This window comes from Rhyacophila brunnea, unplaced genomic scaffold (genome assembly GCF_057557595.1).
Source record: "Rhyacophila brunnea isolate RB1 unplaced genomic scaffold, BYU_Rbru_1.0 scaffold_4, whole genome shotgun sequence".
Classification (NCBI taxonomy): domain Eukaryota; kingdom Metazoa; phylum Arthropoda; class Insecta; order Trichoptera; family Rhyacophilidae; genus Rhyacophila; species Rhyacophila brunnea.
This window is the reverse complement of record NW_028233068.1, coordinates 6,179,585-6,203,058: the sequence shown is the minus strand read 5'-3', so window position 1 is coordinate 6,203,058 and position 23,474 is coordinate 6,179,585. Positions and strand designations below refer to the sequence as shown.

The window sequence follows — 23,474 nt, the reverse complement described above, 5'->3', positions numbered from 1 at the left end:
TTACTGAGTAAAAAAAACTATAACATAATACACATCCATGTAAATCATAAGTGGAATCGTAAATTTTCATTTATGCAAACTTTATCATTTTTCACCAAAAAATATATGAACCTACTCTCTAAATGCAATTAGACGAAACAATGTTCGCGCTTACATAGTACAGGCGGACCTCGACTTTCGAACGTTTGACTTTCGCACATTTAAAAAATATCGTTTATTAAAACGTCGCGCTGTGGGGTAAAGATGTCCTAGCAAGTGCATTTCTTGCATCACTTGCATCCTGCTCACACCCGTTACCTTGCTTGTGAGCTAGCTAGGATAGGTTTAGTGAGTGAGAAACGGAAAAACTGCAGTGTTAATATGAACAAAAAGAAATCAAGGACTCATAAACTTCACACGATCGAGACAATAATTCGAGGAAATTATTAGACGTTCTGATAGCTGCATAGTTATGGATGACATGGAAAAATCTTTGTCATCATGGATCGATGACCAACATCAAAAAGATGTCCCTCTGAGTATTTCAGTTATTCAAGCGAAGGCTCTTAGTTTGCACAAAGATTGGAAGTCTAGATTAAAAGAAGATTCTAACGCGACTTTTCAAGCAAATAACGGTTGGTTTAACAATTTTAAAATGAGGTTTTCTCATATCATATCATAATATTAAATTCACTGGAGAATCGGCTGATGCAGATAAAGATGCTGCAAACGAATTTATTTCCTCATTATCCAAAATTATTGAAGATGGAGAATATTCCTCTAGCCAAATATTTAATGTAGATGAGACAGGTTTATTTTGGAAAAAAAATGCCTAGTTGTACATTCTTATCTAAGGAAGAATCACTTGCCCCTGGGCATAAACCTTCTAAAAACCCATTGACATTGCTTCTTGGTGGAAACTTAGCTGGTGATTTAAAATTGATGCCAATGTTAATTTATTAACCGGAAAATCCCAGAGCATTGAAAGGGAAAGATAAAGATTTGCTTCCAGTCATTTGGTAATAAAAAAAAAGCCTGGGTTACTGCGTTAATATTTAAAGATTGGTTCACTTTACATTTCGTGCCAGCAGTTAAGCAATATTGTAAAGTTAATAATTTACCATTTAAAATAAGAAAAAGAAGAGTGGCAAACAGTTAACTCAATTTACTTAACTTACTTAAAAATTAACTTAATTTCAATATTATGATTTGACCCTTTTATTTAATTTTTTCATAAGATAGCCAGCGCGCTTCACAATAGTGTAGAAGTGAGGTATTATAAAATTAGTCTCCATATCTTCAGACAGGTTTGCAAACAACCTTTTATAGGATTGTTTTTTTTTATGTAGTTTATAACTAGCGGCCGTTTTATAAACTATGCATTTTCAAACTGCAAACCTGTGGCTACATTGATTATTGTGTTAAACTTTTCGCGCCTCCTTTTGCAACACTACGCGCCTCCCAGTTAGGAAATCACTGGTGTAGAATGTTAGTCTCCAGAAATTTGTTTATAAATATATATTTTTATTACGACACAATTTGGTTATGTTTACAACACGTGCTGTTTACTTGGTTGTAGGTATTGAACTACTATGCGCATGCGCATGTACGCTTGAGACCGAAATGAAAAATGAATAATCATAATAAAAGTTGCAACATTCAGTCTTCACTCAACCGGCCCAAGCCACAGCTGAAAATTACAAACCTCCAGCATTTTAGAATACCCGAACGTCGCCGCGCAAAATAAATTATGTCCCATCGGCAGGCAAAACTTCCGTCCCATGCCAAATTAATGCGTTACATTTGCGCGCGCAAGTTTGTCACACGCCAAAAATACACTCTGATCTGTTTTCCCAAACGCGCCTAAAGAAGTATAACTTCAAAAATCATATTTATTTTTATAAAATACATAAAATTTGATAACTATGTTATGTACTATCTTCAGAAAATTGTAGAGCGCTTCGGTTTGTTAACTTTTCCATTTCAAGTGCTGGTATTATAATTTATAATGGTTGAAGTTTTTGTTTATGTTGGTTTTTGCATTACACACATCGGAGGATGCGAAAAGATTAATCACAGATCGCAAGGAGAGTATTGAAAAGCTACAATAAAATATGGAAAAGCAGTGACATCGTGTTGCCATATTTTTCTATGCTGATTATAGTACAAAGGCGTAAAAATTATAGTATTTCTAAAAAATATATAGTACAGGAACATTTTTTGTCTTGAATCCTTTAAAATTATAGTATTGATATTGTATTTGGCGTAATATTATAGTATTTTACATTTTTCGCAGAATTAAAATTATAGTATTGTACTATAATTATAGTACCGTTGGCATCACTGAGTGACATCAAAATAGACCAAAGTCGCCAAGTCAAATCTACAATATTCTTCATCATTCTTTATGGTGGTTATACTCGCGCCTTATCAAAGATCCCCCACGTCACCATATTACCTCGAGTGCACGAGTGCGAGTGTGGAGTTTGTTGAGGGCTTTCCATATTTTATATCTGAGACTGGCTGTGGGGAGGAAATACCCTGCTCCTTACCCATGTCAAGAGTCAATGTTACGATTATTTTATTTTCAATATGAGAAATTGTTATAATCTCCCACAAATATTGCAACTTGATCAATTCTCCCATATTTAACTAAAGCATCTTTTTGAATATTGAATAATATACACTTAGGAATATTAAATTAAGAACATAGATATTAGAAAAATAGGTTAGACCAAAAGGGATTTGAACCTCATATCTTTCCACTGTCCCGGTGACTTCTATCCACTACGTTATAGGTCTGCTTGTCGTTATTTGGTGCCTTGCTTGAGGTAAATCAATAGACAGTGAAAAGATGTGAGGTCCACTTGGTCTTTCAGGATTTTTTATAATACGTATGTTTTCTAAGACATTATATAAAAATTATATATTAAGAAAACATGATCTATATTGATATAATTGTAACAGAGTAAAAAGTCGAATGTATGAAATTATTTTTCATGAAAATGAAAAAAATGGTGAAATGAGAAAGATTCAGAAAACTCCATATAAAATTTAAAAACGTATATAAAAAGTTCTTTTTATCTTGTAATTATTTTCTAATAGGTGCTGCATATATTTCTTTATTTTTAAGACACTATTTTAATACTCTTTCTTTGATTTTTTTTTAATATTCTTTGCCTGTCTTGAGTCTATAATCTATAAAATTTGCTATATGCAAATTAATTTTTAATTTGAATCCTTATGGTAGGTATGTGGATATGTTGTTTTTTATGTCTAATTAATTAACAAACTGAACTATCCCAAATGCGACAGTAATATAAGTTATAAGCAGTGACGAGTGGTGGTAGAGGTATGTACTGATCATGGATGGTAGATAAAGTAAGAACAAAGAATAATACAATTTTTGACGGTATACTTTGTTGAAATGAGGTTCTTTCGCCTGCGGCGCTGACAATTCTTGCCCACATGCTCAATATACATTCACGTAAGAAGTTCAAAGGTTATTGTTGCATTTGTACATCCAAAGTACGTAGGTATGTAACGAAAAAAAACAAGCATTCTTTTTTTCGGAAAATTATAGAGCATTCCTGTTCGTGAAATTTTCCATTTCAAGCACTGGTTTACGTAAGGAATTGCAAATCCCCGACAATAATAAATTCGCTGCCAAGAGAATAATAATATTGATTTTGAAAGCTTGGAAATAGGACAATATTCATTTTGGGTGCAAAATATTGTCTGCGCAAAAAAGATTGAAGGAAAAATAAAAGCATCGTCCAAACTCTTTGTGACTTCAATTGGAATAATTCGTGCCAGACAAATGGCAACACTAGACTGAATTGACGTTAGTCTATGGTATAGAGTGAGAAACATTACCATAGATAATAGACAAATAAAAATATACTTTGACAGTCGGTCAGTGTTGCCAACCGTACTATAATTATAGTATTTGTACTTTAATTTTCGTCTGCGTACTATGTGCGATATAAAACAGGTATAGTACGCCCAAAATACTATAATTTTGAAAACTCGGAAAAAAGTTGGCAATAGATAAAAAATACCGCTAAAGCAGTTCAGGAGAACTAAAATACTTAACTCTTTTAACTAACAATTTTTGTCTAAAGAAACGAGATGTTAATTACTTTCCAAGCGAGTTTTTGTCTAAAAAAGGAGACGTTCACCACTCTCCATTTGAAGTCGAGCGGCCCGTCGCGAAATCTTTCCTCTAAAAAAACGAGCCGCCTGTGAAAATCGAACAGTCTGCGGTCCACTGTGGAATTTCTCGTTGGTAGTTCGTAGTTCCATTTTTGACCGTTCTTTAGATAACTTAGTAGGATTGTACTATATTTTTGGCCAAAATACTATAATTTTGGTGGCTCTGTACTATAATTCCACTTTGAAAAGGTTGTAACACCGCAGACGGTGCTTGGCACTCTTGGCAGTGCAGTGTTGCCATGTCTACTGAAATTTCAGTAGATCTACTGATATTTTTTGCCAATATACTGAATTTTTGATTTTTTTTCGAAATTCAAGAAATCTACTGATATTTGTGTTTCTCCATAATTGTAAGTTTACTGATGATTATTTTAATAATAAACTTGAAATGATTTACGCACGATCTTTTTTAATGTGTTACACTTCTAAATTGACGAAGAAAGCATTGTAACTCTACCCAAGAGCGCCATTTTACCCATTAATATCATCATTTTTTACAATAAATTAATATTATTAGTTATTTTTATCCTTATTAGTCTTTAATTATATCTAATATACTACATTTTCCAAAATCTACTGATATTTTATGAAATCTACTGATTTTTTTGTCAAAATCTACTGAAATTTTAAATTTTGACTTGGCAACACTGTGGCAGTGTTTGGTTTGTCTTCGTTTTGTTTAGTAATAGCATAATAATATGCTATAATTATCTGTTATTTTAGACTCTCCTTCGGATATCTCAAAAATGACTTGCGTTACTAATTGTAAAATTTATATTTGTCATCCCTACCTAGTAACGGAGAATATTGAACTATAATGCTTATTTGAAATTCAATAGGTTTCTTATTCGGACTTACAGTATTATAGGTATTATATTTATAATGAATTCCGAGGATGTTGGCCGCGACTCAAATACAGGCTCAGATGATGATATTCCATCAGATAATTTAAAGATGAAATCAGAGAATGCCTCCGAATGTAACGACAGCGACAGGCCTGGAGGAGATGGGGTTGATCTCAACATGACAGTAGAAATGGAAGGGGATTTTGAAAACGGCACGATGTACACGCAAAATAAAATAATCATAGGGAAGATGAGAAGTAAGTACACTAATAATTAAAAATCGGTGCATTATAATAATTATATTATATATAATATTGTTCAAACTAGTTTGATAAGCGACGCTCTATCGTTGCTTTAGATTTTTTCACGGCGTCGAATTTAAATTGACTAAATGTATTTGCAGGACGGCTAACAAAGAAGCGAAAGCCAAAAAAGAGAAAGAAGATAAAAGGCACATTACAAAAAAAATCCTCCAACGGTAACACGACTTCCGAAGACGTAAGTTCCAGCGATACTGACGGAGAAATTTTAATAATGGGAGATTCGGGTTCTGGACGCGTCTCTCATCATAATCAGTATTTCAAGTCGTTTAAATTTGGAGCACCAATATTGGAGGATATCAAATTGCCTGACATTTCTATGCCCGATGGTTTTGGTCAGGATATATCTGTTGTTACTATTAAACAGGTGAGATCTCGCTTCTAGGCACCTACTGAAATATTGTCAAGCCTCTCCCTATATCTGACTGACTGTACTGTACCCATAAGTGTGGGGAATGCTTTCCTGCTTATCTAATAAAGAATTTGTTCCAATATTAGGAATACGAAGGTGATGAAGATATTTGTATGGCCGTGCCGGAAATCGTACTGGAAGAATCGGAGATTAAAAAAGAAGAAGAGATCAAAACTAAAAAAAAATGTAAGTCAATAATAATTAGTTTATTTCAAAGTATTGAAGAGAGAAAATTTTTGCGCTGATTATTTGAAGAGTGTAAGGTCTGTTCAAATGGTATCTCTAGCTGGGAAAAATATAACTCATGGCACTCTGAAACCCTGATCCCCCTCAAAATAGCCATTTTGGTAGTTTCTACAATGACTCTTGGGAATGGTGTACAGCTGGGCTGCCACATTCCGCATAATGTATTCTTGTGATTAAAATTGGGTCCCATTTAGCAGCACTTTCAGCTTGAAAAACACCCAAAAGTCACGAGGAGCTCATATCGGGGGAGTAGGAAGCCTGACGAACCACATGATTGCTATATTTTAGATGTTCAAATCAGATGTGATAAATAGATACTCACCCTACAGCAATCAAAGAAAACAGTTAAATCCTGGCAGAATGTGAGTCGTTTTCCAGCAAAGTGAGCTTGTAGTTGAACTGGCTATACTACTCCTTTTGTGTGATGCCACGGGCATGGTCACCAGATGCTTACTGAATCTTCCGAATAGTTTCTGTTTGTGTATAATTCAAGCCAACGATTGATTCTCTCTGCGGTTGGAAAACAACCCATGCATGCGTAGGAAGGTATCTTCCGCCTTCCCAATGGACACTTTTTGAACAGCCCTTGTATGATGTGACTTATTTTTTGTGCATTTCACATAATATGATGTTTCTTATTTGCAGTTAAAAATGAATTTTCGGTTGCCGAATTGGCAGAATTGAATGTTCGATTTGTTTATGCGTGCCAAATGTGTCAATTACCATTTGACAATCCGGATCTACTCAAGGAACATCTTCTGGTCCACAATCAGGTGGGCACTTACATGTGCAAGACTTGCGATCGGGTTTACCAGAACATCGAAGATTTAAGGTTACTGCATCTTTTGTATCAGTTTTATTTAGCAAAGTGTTATATTTTATTATCATTTATTTCATGATTGTAGGTGTGAGTTCTGTTAATTGATATGTATTTCATGTACCATAGATGAAATATATATATAATATATCTATCTAACTATATGTGAATGTGTCTGTCCATTGGTAATTAATTTATTATTTTATTAGACCATGTCCGATCCTAATAAGATCATAATTATAGCTTCTATAGAGTGGAGGTTTGTATTAACAGATTTTTGTTTTTACGAGTAATGGATGTTAGCCACTTGCCCAACCTTGAAAAATAATAATAAAATGTGTATTTGCCAGACCCAGGATTCGAACCCGGGAATTAAATTAACTTTACTGTAAATATTCAAACCTATATTTTAACCTTTTAACAGCCCAGCTGAAAGTACTAGGTATACTCCCCAGGGCCCAGGAATTAATTATATTATAAAAAAATTAAAAGAATAGTGAAAAGTCCAATATAATGCACTTACATATATGAGACCTCAATTGAAGTTCGGCGAAAAAGTTTTTCATACACAATTTCGTGAAAATGTCTGAAAATTTTCAGGTATGGTAGGGTTGTCACAACACTGCACTTACAAGAATTTTGAAAAATAAATTTTATAGTATTTTTGTAAAATGTCACCATAAATACTTATAGCACTAAGAAGTATACTAAACACATTAAAATCACTAAAAACTTTCTTGTGTATGGAAAATTTCGAAGCACGGTTCAAAACACAGAGCAATGTCGCACTGCTTGCACAAATACCTAGTTTCTTTCCGTCTTTTCTGATTTTTTGTATTGGCACATACATAACATCTTCTTGCCGCATTAATTTTATTGTTAGTAGGTGGTATTTTACCCAAAAAATGTCTTTCTGTTAGCCTAGAGGGTAAGGGTGCTTTTCGCTTCAAAAGAGTTTTTGGTTCTAACTTATGTTTTTCGATCAGTTGTCCGATGACTTTCAATTGAAATTCACCCAGCGGTTGTTTTTTTCCAGTTTTTTGTTGGAACAATACATGGGCATTCAACAGAGATAAATCTATCAAATGGAAAAAAAGTTTTTTGTACCATTTGACAGTTTTTCTTGTCGAATTTACAGAAGAAATTATCATATCACTACGATCCACAGCACCCATGTTTTTATTGTAATCAACAATGCATTCCGGCTTGGAAATCGGAATTTTAGTCTTATAGTCTACTTTTCCAGTAGGTTTGAAAGTATTGTTGTGAATTGTGGACAACATTGTAACATCCTTTTTATCCTTCCACGCCAAAGCCATAATTTCGTCAGTATGGAATGTATCGGTTTCCCCTTTTTTCAATTTCTTAGTAAATTTGGGCATCCCAATTCTGTTTCTCCTTACGGTTCCACAGGCATTCGTCCGGTGATCATAAAGATACTTGAATAACGTTGGGCTGCTGTACCAGTTGTCAATGTACAATGTATGCCCTAGTTCCAAGTATGGTCCAAGCATCGTTACCACCACGTTGCCCGATATACCGATGTAATTATTTTTCTCAATTTCAGTTTGTTTTCCGGTATAAATGATTACATCTAAGACAAAACCAGTTTTGCAATCAGCCATTACAAAAAAATTTATTCCGAAACGACTAGCCTTCGTCCTGATGAATTGGCGGAATAAAAGTCTGCCTTTGAAAAGGAGAAGACTCTCATCAATACATATGTTCTGATATGGACACATGTACTGCTTGAAAGAAATTTTCAGTTCCTTCAGGACCTGTCTAATTTTATATAGTCGATCTCCGGGAACCTGCGTTTCATTGTCACAAAAATGCAACATTCGATGCATCAGTTCGAAACGATTCCTGGACATGGTTTCGGAATAACATGGTGAAAATAACAATCTGTGGATAGACCAGTGTTCAGATATTTTATTCCGTGAATTCCTTGACATTAGCATACACAGCCCCAAAAATGTGTACATATCATCAATTGTGCAGTCTACCCATCGCCGTAGACGATCACTCAAAACTGTGATATTTTTTGTGGCAAATACAAATTGTCTGTTGGTCTCTCGGACTAACATTTCAACAAAAGAAATATCGATGAAACATTTGAAATAGTCCATTTCGAGTGCATCCGAAGTCAAATTATCAGCTTTGCATCCCGAAACGTTAGCATCGAAGGAAAATGCGCGTGGCTCAAACATATCCGATTTCCACTCAAATGTCGGTCTTTCAGTGGATTCCGGTGTGATAATTTCACTTTCATCGACTTCCAAAGTTTCCTCAAGTTCGACATCCGAATCATCACTTCCATCGTCTTCAGATTCAACTGTTTCGATAAGGTTATCGATTTCACCAACTTCGTCGATCTCATCCATTTTGAATAATAAAATTTGTAAAACTAAACTCGTAAATAAAACACTTTGTATACGCAAATCGAATCCGAAATACAAATGAAAAATAGTCACAACACTTAGTTCTTTGTCAATTTCTATCTAAAAACATCGAAAATCTTTCTTTTCATTCAAGTTTAGTAGGTAAAATCTAAAACAAAACTCGTAAATATAACACTTTTTTATACGCAAATTGTATATGAAATATAAATAAAAACACTTGGTCACTCAATAGAAATTAAATTTCAATGTAAAAACATTGAAAACATTCCAATTATAACGTAAATCTGAATAAGAAAGCATTCCGAATTAGCATCCCGACTAAATGATATTCCGGCGACAACTGACTCATCACTATCGAATCATACCAACTGCCTATTGTACAAGATATCCCAGTGTGCAGGGGAATTTTGAGCTAACCCTGATTTGGCCTCTCGGGAAATTCCCTTATTCTCGCGATGTATGCGCCGTACAAATGTTTTTTGCTTGCAAGGTCTGATCAGAAATGTAGTTACACGTTTTAAAATTAAATAAATAAATATTTGACTCATACAAGCGCGTAGAACGGCTCGGCGTATATCGTACGGTACGGGCGCCTGAATCGCCGCTGTGCATGACGTAAACGTTACGTTACGGGCAGCTATCAGGTTAATTGACAAAAACCTGTAAAACTCTACTCTGTACTCTGTCAGTAATCTGCCATCCCAAAAATCAGACAAGACATACATAAAAATATGGTAAAAATTAAAACAGGTATTTTGTAAAAATAGTTTTTATTGAGAAATTTGTACTATAGATCTACCATCGTAAGTTGGCGGCCGGTCGAATTTGAAACTAAAATTGTCTATCGAGGATAAATTTGTTACAAATGCCATTTAATTTTACAACATGTTTGGATTGCATAATATTAATTGTACAGAAATCCACTACCAATAAAAAATTATAAATTACCATTTTTTTGTTAGTTATGGTAATATTCTCAATGTCATACTAGCGCCCTCCCTGAAACGCCAATTTATGATGGTAGATCTATAGCAATTTTATTTTTAATCAAAATCAAGTATGTGTTAAGTTAGGTATACATATTTATAAACCAAGTTTATATACATATTAAAATTACACCCACGGTGGTCACGCGGCTTAAGCGTTGGACTATCACGCCGTGGGCCTCAGGTTCGAATCCTGGGTCTGGCAAGTACACATATTGTTTTTAATTTGTGTGTGAGTCAGGGTATGGACCTAATAGGTTGAGCAAGTGGCTGACATCCATTTCTCGTAAAAAAACAAAAATCTGTTAATACAAACCTCTACTCTGTGGAGGCCCATATGATCCTATTAGGATCGGACATGGTCGGAAAAAAAAAAATTAAACAGTAAAACCAGTTGTTCAGTGCTATTTGTTTTTTTCCTGAATATTGTTGGAAGATTATGTCATCTCGTAATTTATACAACATGACGAGTGTGTTGGCGGTTGTATTATTTTCCTCTGCTTACTTAATGGTAACGTCAATCCCAGCTAATGCATCTTCTGATTTGATTTTATGAGCTGCAGTCGGTTGACAATGATTGACTTCATCCTCGGAATCCAAGCCTCTTAATATATTTATGAGCTCGTCCTCAGTTAGAAGTGGCGCATACTCCTCAGAACTTTCTGCTATCCATTCTTTTAAAACATTGTGCGTTGGCTCTGAGTTTTTAGTCGCCCTCTGAATAAATTCTTCCAGTCGAACTGAGTCTTCCGGTTCCCAGTTTTAATCGTCTTGATTCATGGAGGGCCACAGCTTTTTCCACGATGTAATTTTTGTTCGTCCCGGTCCATGCCTCAGCTATGTTAAATACAACGGCGGACAGCTGATATAGGCGCGAGGCGGACTACTGAATTTGACATATGAATACTGGCGAATTATAGAGCTTGATTTTGTGCTTTCAACTAGTAAAAATAACAGTGGATTAGTAGTTGTCGGATAATCGGGTGGCGGATTACTGATTACTGTACTTCATAATGCGTATATTTTTTGTTTGAGTTATACAACCTAGTCAGTTGAATTAATTGTGTAATTTTTGTAATTCTGCTGTACTGCTTACAGTATAAAACCACCAGTATGTATAATATGATATAATATATAAAAAATGGCTTGATAAACTAAATATTTATGCCGTCTATGCGAAAAAGGTTACCAACCCCACACAGTGACACATAAAAAACATTTAACGTATTTCGATTTTAATGTTTGTTTAGGGTTATCCGGTTTTATCACAATTTTATTCTTATTTGCATATTTATATTGTAAAAAATATTTTTGGTGTTTTGCAGTAAATTGCTAAATAAATGATGACAAAAATTTTAGGTCACACATGATTTGTCACATAAAATCAGGCAACTTCAAATGTGAAGATTGCAACAAAATGTATCATCATTCGCAGAGTTTAATGGCGCACCGAAAGCGCTGGCACACAGCGGAACGACCGCACTTCTGCCACATTTGCGGCAGGACGTACAGCCTGAAGAATGACCTCACAGCTCACATGAAAAGTCACAGCGATGACAAGCATCCTTGCGAGTTCTGCGACAAGGCTTTCCGGACTGACAGGTGCACTATTTTTTTTAAGGCTGTTTGGGTGTACATTAGTCGCAAACGTATGGCTGTAAAAAACACGATATTATATTATTTCTAAACGCATTGGTGACAAAACACAAGAAATTCTTGTGTTGGAAGAGATATTTGGCAATGCTTTTTTGTGTGTTTAGAAAGAAATGCTCTACAGATTTAATAAAAATAATAGCAGGGATTCTTACCAACCAGTATAAGATATCGGATTTTTAAAATATCATAAATAATAAAAATAGTAGTGTATTTTAAATATTTTTCAGTTTGTGACATCTGTTGATTAAATCTTTAGTCTAATATGTATTATAACGATTCACTGCACCCAAAAAAATAAACCATCCATGTTTTCATAATAGACCCAAATATAATATGTCACAAAGGTTATTGCCGATCGGCATTACGAACAAACATCTGTTGAAAACTTTAACAAACTTTTGAAGCGATTTTATATACAGGGTAATACAGGGAACAGTTTTATTAAAAATTATCATTTGTATTTTGAAGTATCGGAATAATAAATCGTAACTTCGGAAAAAGTTAAACTATTTGCTAGAAATGCAAAAAGTACAGCATTTGACAATAATTTTCAGATATTTTATGCGTCATACGAAAATAGATTACACTTTATAATACAAGCAGTTTTTTAAATCCTTAGAATTGTTTTTTCATTTAGCGCTAAACTTAAAACTCAAAGACAAAATAAAGAAAAAATTGACGAAAGTTTTTATTCATTGAACTTTGAACTTTCTCGCTTTAAATATTTCTGTCTTTTAAATCATAGTAAAGCATAATTTTTTTATTTATGTTCACAAAATCAAATTATTTAAACACATACTTTTTGAGTTATGTATTAATATTTTGATTGTTGGAAGTCAATTTATAAAAATATAATAAAGTCGGTCACCAATGGGTTAAAACTCAATTTCTCATTGACTAAATAGATTCATATTATGATTTCTATATTTACTTTCGTGCTGGGATAAATATTCATAAGGATGATTTATTTTCCTAGGCGAAGAATGATGTGTTAAAGTCATTTTAGTGATAAATTTTTTTATCCAATACGTGAAAATGCATGTCACAGAATCAATATTGTGCAACTTAGGCATGCGTTGCATGATTGATGAATCTGACACGATTGGACAGACGTCTCACAGAGTAATATTCTAATTGTAGATAGTAAATTAAATTATTGTTACCGTTATTTCATGAAGCCTATTGCATCGCTTTCTCTCGCTCGGCGTCGCTCTAACGATATCATATTTTCTGTCAAAACTATTGAATTTCACACTGATACCAGATGAAGGTCTCCCACAGGAGACCACCTCAAAGGGCGGACCGAACTATCATATTTCCAAAAATACCACAGCCTACGTCCACTCTTCGCGGTTATCGCAACCCTCGGCGGAGCGAAGCCCGCCTCAACCGGAAATTCAAATTTGTCAGAATCCCGCCAAAACAGACGCGGTCTACCGATAGCGCCGCCACCGGTCAATTTGTCGGTAAAACAGGGAGGTTCACGACCGAGAGCGGGATGACGCCGAATCTGACGGTTGAACACGCGCGAAAAGTTTCTTCTTCGATTGGCCGCCGAACAGCGAGCATCGTCTCTGCTCGCCTCGGACGCGAAGCCAAGAGATATCTCCCGCCAAAAAGGACCGCGTCGGCAGACTTCTCAAGCATCTCCAGGAACAAAGGATCACATCGGCAGCACGCCAAGCCGCAAGCCCCGACCCTATCTCCTATCGGACAGCGAGCATCGCCTCGGATGCGAAGCCCCAGCAGCCAAGCCCGCGACACCACGTCTGCAGCCCGCCAAATCACGAATACGATAAAAATAAACCAGCCACAACACAACATACCCCGTGCGTTTCTGTCTCCCACCCCCGCTTTGACCTTGACGTTATCACGACCTGCTATCTCTGCTTCACACGCGGAAGGCCGGTGATAACACTTATGCGATATGTTTATACCATCTATTTTAAAGAAATTTTACTTCTATCCTACGTACCACACTCATTTTTATTTAAGTACTATTTCTACTATTTATATTCATATACCGGTGTCATCTACGATAGTGCTCCACAACTAGATGCTAGGTGTGCCGCGGTGCATTGCTCCCAAAAAAAAACACAAATAATTTTGTATATTATACAATACTTACTTAATCCTTTCCACGCGGACAGTACTCCTGTTGTACACTAATTAATTGGCCATTCGATATTTAAATGCAGTAATTAAATAATAATTAAATGCTCCGCGGCGAACAAGTTAATAGCCAAATTTGGGTACTTGGCTGGTAATATATTTGAGTACCTGCATGAACTTAATAAAACAATGCAAGGTCAGAATGAAAATATATTGACATGCTCTTATAAATTAGAAGGAGTTAAGCAAGGATCTTTACAAATGTACCAAAGGATCTACCAGATGACCACCATTAAAAACAAACAATTAATTTTGGATCAGTCTCAAAAACATTTTATTTTGCTGCAAAAGAAGTTTCATTATTACTTTCATACAATCAATACGACTGGATTCGAAACCCTTTTACAACCAATGCTGAAAATTCTATAGAAGCGCTTTCCCTATAAATTCGAGAGAAATTGGTTGAATTGAGAAACGACGGGACGCTAATGAACTTCGCCGATGTTCCATTGGCTATTTTCTGGATTTCGGTTAACAAAGAATATCCTCGGATTTCCGACAAGGCTATCGCAGTTTAGCTCCCATTTTCTACGACATATCTAGGTGAGCAAAGTTTTTCAACTCAAGTTATAATTAAAAATAATAAGCAGTCTTGCTTGAAGGGTCTTGACCGAGAACTTCGGGTTGCTCTTTCAAATATCAAGTCAAAATATATAAAACTTTTACGTTCATTGAAACAAGCTCAGTTATCACATTCTTCTTCTTGGTCGTGCACTCATGGCTGAGGATCGTGACCACATTTAAATTTCGCCATCCTTTGAGCGACCAAGACTTTCCATCCTTCTCGATCTTCCGCTTCTCTCTGTGCAGAATGGATGGTGCCCCCAGTCAGCTCTTTCACTTGGTCGCTCATCACGCTCTTCCTCTGCTTCGCCTTCCCTGGAGGCTACCCAAAACCACCAGTCTCTCCAGGTTGTCCGGTCCGCGCCTGACAATATGTCAAAAAACTGCAGAATTCTTCTCAGACATATCATCGAGAGCCGTTCGTTTATCTTCAGTCTCTGGATGATTGACTGGTTCATCCTGTCCAAGAAATGCGAAGCATTCGGCGCCAACACCACATCTCAAAGGCATCAATTGCCCTTCCGTTCTCTTGCCTTCAGGGTCCACGACTCGACTCCGTATAGAAATATCGAGAACACTAGTGTTTGCACAAGCATCATTTTTGTGGCAATCGAAATTCCCCGATCCTTCCATATAGTGGTAAGGCGTGTCATCGCATTTTTTGCAATCTGTGTGCGCCTTCTTATTTCCGCTTCGCATCCGCCCTTTCCACTGATGGTCGATCCAAGATGTACAAACTCGTCGACTGTTTCGAGGTTTTGGAGTGTATTTGGTGTTGGTAGAAGGTTGAAGGAGGAAGAACTTGGTCTTATTCCTATTAATAAGGAGGCCGTATTTGCGACTCTCTTCCTCTACCCGGTGTAGCAGCTCTGAGTTCTCTTACATCAGCAGCGATTAGTGTGGTATCATCTGCGAATCTGAGTTGGTTATTTTCTGGCCACCAATTGTTATTCCGCCTTGCCAATGATCTAGGGCTCTTCGCATTATATGCTCTCCATATATATTGAATAACTGGGGAGATAAAACACATCCCTGACGAACTCTCTTCTCGGTTCGGAAACTCTCAGAAAACGCACTATTTACTCTTACCTTTGTGTGGCTATTGTTATATAAGTTTTTGATAAGACAGGTAAGGTGTGATGGAACTCCCATTTCCAGAAGTACCTTCCACATACAGTTCCATCTTACGCAGTCGAATGCCTTCTGATAGTCAATAAAGCATAATTATAATTATATTATATATATTATCACATTAATTAATTAGTTATTATATTGATAATACAAATACATGGAAATATGTACATTTTGTTCTTCGTCATGTGTTCTGTTGTTTGTATATTTAATTATTTATCAAATAATAAATAATATGAAGTTAATGTAATTTTGGTGCATGGTCCCCACAAAGGGGGAGCTGACAGGGCTATAGCCTGGGGGCCCAGGCTCAGGGGGGGGGGGGGTGGCGTGGCAGGTCAACCACATAAGTGAGATAAACACGAATTACAAATTTGCTCTAAGAGCAAAAAAAGTCGCCTGCGCGCTATTTCACTACGCTGGTATTAATATTTTAAAACATGCGATTGTAGGATACAATTTATTATTATTATGTCAATACTCGACAAATAATTATTCTTAATCCGACAACTAACCATAATTCAAGTGGATATATTAATAAATACAAAAAATCTGTAAACATACAATCAATGCCATTAATTTTACCTCGAACACCATTTGAAAAATGCTATTTTAGATTATCACACTGTCTTTAACCTTAGCGATAGGTAGGGGGGGGGGGCGCCAAAGATCGTTACCTGGGGCCCCCCTGCAGAATGTGGGGTCCATGTTTTGGTCTATAAATTGTTTTACGTGTGGTGTGCCGCTGTATTCTGGGAATACCTTTGGTGTGCCGTGGGTGAGAAAAGGTTGCGGAGCACTGATCTATGATACCAATTTTGAAAATTAAGTTGCACGTAATCGTTCATTGAGGTGTAATATAAATTGCAGAGTAGAACCTATAATAAAAAATAATTAGTGTTTATTTCTTTCAATACACATCTCATTGGCATGCATCAGTTCCTGTCCACTGAAAGGATGAGTGGCAACATCTTTTTGTTAATATTGTATTAATTAAAATCGATTATTATTGTGATTTCAGATATTTACGTATCCATACTAAACATGTTCATCTTGGTCACAAATATGCCCGAATCGAATGTAACATCTGCAATAAAAGTTTTCAGGTAACATTCAAATTTTATTCTTATAATCTAATAAGATTTTTTTATATGCCAGTGTTTGGCTATTTTTACGAGAAGTAAATTTTAATGCATAAAACAGTATGCGATTCTATTCTATGACTAAATCAGAATCTTTTAGGTCATTCTGCTTATGTAACGCGCCATGTATGTTTAGATTTACCTAATGCCCGATTTACATAATGCCCTTTTTTGCAGAAGAAAAATCTACTTACACATAAGAAGCTACATGAAGAAAAGGTTCACAAATGTCATTACTGTGGAAAATGTATGACTACTTCTTATAGTCTTGTGGCACACATAAGAAGACATGAAGGTAAAAACAAAATACATAATATGAATACGTGTATTAATTAAGGCGCTAAGTACCAAAATAATAAAAACTGACATTTTTATAAAAAAATGTTCTACATACGAACGCCGATAACTTCAACTATAGTCTAAGTGCCTCAAGCAAGTCAAAAAAATACAGCAAAATAATTAAACCTGTCGACGTTGTAAGTCCGTTGGCGTGTTTTATTTATAATGGTGTAAGTGGCACTGCAGTGGTCAACGGCATTCAATATAAAATAGCTGACGATGGTGTGTTGACAATTGCGAGTTCTTAATACCTAAAATTATAGAAGCTGCCGTGATTGCTTCACACTGTAAAACTACAATTTTCAAAAAGTCTGCTTCATGAAATTTTACTGCAATGACTCGGTATTTTGTAACTACAGGCAATACTACTTTTTGGTACTTAGAGCCTTATTTAATACACGTATTCATATTATAATCATGGATATTGCTCGACTTGTTATATGTTTTTTGGGGAAAATGCTAATATTGCTATTTTTATAAATCCAAAGTCCAAAAACATCAATTCTCAGGGTGGCTATTTGTAAGGTTGATTTTCTGTATTAAATCAGGGATGTTTTTAAATTTTAGTTTGTTGAGAATTTACAAAAATTAAAAAACATAACCTGAATTACCACAGAAATCCAAATGTGCCAAAAGCTGCCTTTCGAATTGATATTTTTTTAGACTTATCAATATATTCACGCCATACAAGGATATATCACTGTCAATAACTATTTTAAATATAGGTTACTACTACTATTTAGCTTGGAAACTTCACATGCAAGCTTGTTAGAAGCACAATTCGTAGATCTATGGTTGGTTTAAAATTGAACGAAAACTTATCATAAATTGACAGAAAAAATACATACAAAAAATTCTGAGGTTTTGCTTAACGTTGATACTACCTACTATCATATGCCTGCGGATATGTCCTACTTGAATACGCTGTGTAGAGCAGATGAATTTGTTTAAATCAGCTTTTCTCGATATGTTGCTAGTAGCTGTGGGCATGTGGTTCGACGACCTAGTGTCTCCTGGCTATGTTACTACTTTTGGGCTGTCGAGATCTGATGTAAATGTATACCTCATGGTTTTAATGTAATCATGTGTCTCCTTTGTTGTGCGGTAGGTTTAGTTTGCCGGTGTTGTTGATAAAATAGACCAAGACTTTGATGGCAGTTTGGTTTATCACTTGATGAGAGCCAAATCATTGCACGCAAGATATACAAAATCCTCTGAATGTCCTAAAACATTTACCAATTTTGAATGCGCGCGCATTGTGTTTACGTGATAAACTTTAATGCATACAGACATAGATATTGAAAATAACATTTATTCTCTTGCACATGTAAAATTTTTTCTAATATTTATCTACATTCGATAATAGGTTTCTTTCGACCATGTCCAATCCTAATAGGATCATATGGGCCTCCACAGAGTGGAGGTTTGTATTGACAGATTTTTGTTTTTACGAGAAATGGATGTCAGCCACTTGCTCAACCTATTAGGTCCATACTCGGACTCATACACAAATTGAAAAACAATATGTTTACTTGCCAGACCCAGGATTCGAACCTGGGACCCTCGACTCTATAGGCCGGCATTTAAGCCACTCAACCATCGTGGGTGTACAACATTCGATAATAGTCCGTTCTTATAATCGCACCCAAAAGATAACATACATCGCATTATTTTTGTGTTCGCTGAAAGCTGTTCTTTTTTGGCGAGTCATTGGTGTGTAGCAGCGGCCAATAATGCTTACTACTGTGAATCCCATGTAAGATAATTATCTGACTACTACTGATTTTATTTTTTAAAACAATAGTAAGTACATGAAAAGGAAACTTGTATTTTAGCTAAATCTGATATAAGGAGCTGAATGAAAATACAAGGATCATAAATTGACACCGAGTGACTGTCATAGAAACAGATAGTATCATTAGATATTATCGTCTCTGTTCTGGCAGAACACACTAACTGGAGAATACTAGTTTTGAGTAATTTGACTTTGAAGTTGTTAAAATGTTTAAAATAATGGTCTATCGTGTGAGTTTATTAAGTAATCGTAAAAAGGATGACTTTAAAATAAAGACTGTTTATTTATTAAGAAGGTTTCCAGACGGTTAAGTTTGAAATAAGGAACATTTTGGTACTAACTCAATATTTAATTTTTTCGAATTAGTGTCTTCTGCCAGAACAGTAACGTTATGTTCTTGGAAGTGATTACAGTAATATATACTAATACTGCATAATTATATGATTGTCTGAAGGTCCATTCTTCCTAATTTGATTTATAAAAATGTTTACCTATCTGTATTTTAGAAAATCAATAATGTGAGTTTAGATTGTTTTTCATATTACTTACTTGTTTTGAACATTCAACCTGTGACTCATTATTTTGAATAATATACATATTGCAATTAAAGTTTATTGTAATCTTCCATCTAAGGAAAGATTGTAATATCATGTAATTTAATGTTGCATTTAGCACCTGATTCTTTTATTTACTCTATTCAAAATTGAAGTCACACAAGATTTAAGAATGTTAGATTCTTTTTATAGAAAATAATATAGTACCAATTTCCTGAAAGTTAATTATGTAATATTCTACTATATTTTTCAGGTGTGAAGCCATTTGTGTGTGAGCTTTGCAACAAGGCGTTTGTGGACAAAGGCAAACTCGTGAGGCACATTCATTCTCATAAAGGAACACGTGATTTTCAGTGTGATATTTGCGAAAAAAGTTTTTCAGAAAGTCAGTACCTCAGGCAGCATAAGAGGACACATGACAATAGCAGGTAATAAACATTTCTATTGTTTGACATCACTTCTACAGTAATATATACAATACACACAAAATATTCACTCATTGTACCTTAGCTTACAAAGATGAATGAATGAAAAATCTTAAGGCACAGATACATGACACTGCAGTTGGCGTGTTGACGGAGGTCTTATTTGATTCCAAATGGATAAAAAAAAATCAATTGGAATCAAGTAAGACATGGGTCGACGCGCTTGAACTGCAGTACCATGTATCGCCCGGAATTGCCTGAGCAATATTCGTGTTATTTTAGATCAAGAAAAATAACGGAAATGTGTTAGAATAGTCCTGCAGATAAGTCTATGATTTGCATATACATTACAAAAATGAGAGAATCTTCAAGTTGCTTTGGCCGAGCATTCTTAAATCTCCCTTGACACGGTCCAGTCATCTCAATTTTGACCATCCAGGTGTTTTCTTACTATTACCCCATGCGGAAATAGCCTGCCTCACTGGTGACTCTTCCAGCATTACACGCACATAGCCAATCCACTCAGCACTCTTTATTTACATGTCTTATGATTTTTTCACCTCAGTAATTAGTGTACAGCCCCTCATTATAAATATCTATTTTTTGTCAGGGAATACCCGTGCAGAGTTTGCGGGACCAAATTCAAGAGCATGAATTCGGTTTGGTCGCACATGAGGAAGCACACGCACACCAATCGATATGAATGCCATTTTTGCGGCAAAACTTGTTACAGGTAATCATTACAAATGAAATATTTGGTTAATTCTTTCTTCTCATCGTGCCATCCTCAACAGAGGGTTTTGACACAACGTCGAACTTTTTGGACCTTTCCCATTTGATTGAGAATGTCAAAATTTGTCACCCAGTCAGTCCAATTAGTATAAAGGGATGCGTCTATACAGCCATATCTCGAAGGTTTTTCAACTCACCATGATATCTATCGGTTCCATACCACCATATCATACAAAAAGATTGAGAGAATATAACAGCGAGCCGTATGCAGTCTCAGAATTGATTAAGGTCTATTTTTATTCAACAAATAGTTTACAAAGATTTCAGAAGGTAACATTCTCTATTGAACATACATAATTAGCTATGTTTTTGAGGTATTTCCAAATTATGTATGTTTGTTTGGTTAATTTGTTACTTTAGACGAAAAATAATATTTAATGAGATGCAATGGGTACGCATATTATAAAAAAAAGCTCATCAATAATTGTGTGCAGACCGGATCACCTACGTTCACATCTCATAAGCCACACGGGAATAAAAGACTTCCAATGCGAGATCTGCTCCAAGCGGTTCGCTAAGGCGTATGATCTGACGGAGCACAGGCGCGGTCACAGCGGTGAGAGGCCCTATAATTGCAAGCTGTGCAACAGAGCTTTCGCCCGCCACGGAGAATTCAGGGTCAGTATTTCATTTAGTATGGTTTCATCCATAGAGTAAGCAATATAAAAGGGTATATTATCATTTTCTTTCTTAGCATGATGATTTTAGAGGCGAATGCTATAACTGCAAATAACAATATAGTTATAAATACACGATTCTGCCAATAGCCATCTGGATGTTAATTTTAATGTGGCTTATCGATTGTGTAAAAAATGATATTGAATATTACCCAATAATGTTGTCATTTTGACTTCTGTTTGATTCGAATTTAGCCTTGAGTTGACCATATTTGGCTTCCCCGCCTCTCTGAACTCTCTCCATTTCGGTAAATATAATTTCGTACTCATCGTATTCAATTCTCTGACTTTTAGAAGCACAAGCTAAGCAAGTACCACCGAGAGAGAGAGCTAGAGGCGGGGACGAGCGAGAAGGCCCCCGACACGCTCACCCAATCCCTCCCAGTCCCCCTCCCTCGCCCCCATCGCTGCTTCCCATGCGACAAGCGCTTCTCAACGCCATCGCGCCTTGCCGTACACTCCAGAAGAAAGTCTCACCTGGCAAAAAGCGGGCAACCGTCCACTGCCAGTTCAGATGCAATCGGCCAACTGAGAACCGTCTGCGCCGACGTGTCATCGGAACACGTTGATGAAAATACATAAATACCGGGTAGGATTATTTTCAGATGTCTCAGTCGATATATTATATCAGTTTAAATTCAATCCGGTGTAATCATCGACATGCTAAAATTTAATTCAATTGAAGAGAACCACCACATTTGTGGTCATCGATTACCCGAACTACCCGAAGGGAACAATTGAACGATGTTAATTGTAGCAAATCGCATATACATCTGTTTTTCAAGGGAATGCCCTATATCAATCAATTATTCACACTATTCTTTTTGTTTCAAATAAACAGAGACACAAAACGCGGAAATACCATCTGGAGAAACTCCGAGAAGCGGAAGCGGCGCAGCAGGTTGCGGAGCAACTCATGCCTCAGAATCACTCCGCATCCGCTGACGCTTGCCACCCAATGTTCCGTGATGTTCCTCTTATGCAAACCCCGCCTCCTGCTGGAACGACCCGCCTCGTGTCTCCCGTCTCATTGCCATTCCGCAATTTTCACTGCACTCCGTGCGCCAAAAGTTTCGTCACGGCCGCCAATTTCACTCTGCACTGCAAAAGGAAATCTCATATGGCCAAGGGACTCACTCCGCTGCTGGCTGGGCCGGTTGTCCCCGGCATTGCGTCTGATTCGCCCGACGATAATAATTGATTCACATTTTCAATAAAGCATGTTACATTCTTAAACTTCGCATAAAAATATTAAATTGACAATTCCTTCAATAAAAATATCTCAACTGGCAAAGGAAGACATCTGTAACTTTCACTGTCATTCAGATTACAGTAAACAGACTCTTTTCACATGCTTGGTTTAATCTGCTGAATGATAGTAAATTTACTGTATAAAACAGCTGTTTTTTGCATTGGCCATTATACTTACGGAGTGATACTTTCGCGAACACGTTTACTTATGATTTGTAATTAATTCATAATTTTATTCGGTCTCCATTGTGCGATGCAGAAAAATAAAAATAAATGAAAGTAATTCACAAAACATACATGATTTTGTTATAATTTTTGTCCTGGAAATGCATTGAAATTTGTTGCGGAAAGTGGATGAAACTTTACACCTATTATTATGATAACTGACACTGTATACTTGCAAAACAAAAATGTGTGCATTTTACATTGGAAGAGACATTCAATGTTGAACTTGCCGATTGGTGAAATAAAGACAACGCAATTATTATGTAATTGTGTATTGTATTAATTCGTCAAAAGTAAATTACAATGATTATTACAGTAAAGTTTAACATTGAACTGCGATTCATCTAGAGTCTAGACAATAATTCAATAACAGTGCGTCGACAAATAACCCCATAGTAGTCCGATCAACTGATAGATACAATATAGAGTTATGACAATAATAATACATTTTAAGGAATACAATTCGGTTTAAAATAAGCTATGAGAGAAACTAGGGCTCGTTACGCGTGCGGAAAAACACGCAATTCAT

The 23,474-nt window shown here is 35.9% G+C and overlaps 1 protein-coding gene across 2 annotated transcripts; it reads left to right on the top strand.

Annotated features, from left to right (window-relative positions):
- Positions 1–4,394: 4,394 nt before the first annotated feature.
- Positions 4,395–23,210, top strand: LOC147066755 (uncharacterized). 2 transcript variants are annotated; one of them, XM_085954176.1, is made up of 13 exons: positions 4,395–4,420; positions 4,851–5,296; positions 5,443–5,726; positions 5,858–5,957; positions 6,663–6,849; positions 11,582–11,824; positions 16,767–16,851; positions 17,065–17,182; positions 19,829–20,003; positions 20,611–20,733; positions 21,227–21,410; positions 21,764–22,058; positions 22,311–23,209. In XM_085954176.1, the coding sequence occupies exons 2-12, from the start codon at positions 5,077–5,079 to the stop codon at positions 22,049–22,051; spliced, it is 2,007 nt and encodes a 668-aa protein (XP_085810302.1). In that variant the 5' UTR covers positions 4,395–4,420; positions 4,851–5,076; the 3' UTR covers positions 22,052–22,058; positions 22,311–23,209. The 2 variants fall into 2 exon arrangements, with proteins under 2 accessions (XP_085810302.1, XP_085810301.1); XM_085954175.1 differs by lacking the exon at positions 21,764–22,058 and having other exon boundaries at positions 22,311–23,210.
- The last annotated feature ends 264 nt before the right edge of the window (positions 23,211–23,474 follow it).

Bases quoted from the DNA above. Each gene is read 5' to 3' on its own strand.
- LOC147066755 (XM_085954175.1), top strand. From the start codon at position 5,077: ATGAATTCCGAGGATGTTGGCCGCGACTCAAATACAGGCTCAGATGAT. The intron at 5,958-6,662 runs GTAAGTCAATAA...TCTTATTTGCAG, and splicing joins GATCAAAACTAAAAAAAAAT to TTAAAAATGAATTTTCGGTT. The intron at 17,183-19,828 runs GTAAAAACAAAA...TATATTTTTCAG, and splicing joins ACACATAAGAAGACATGAAG to GTGTGAAGCCATTTGTGTGT.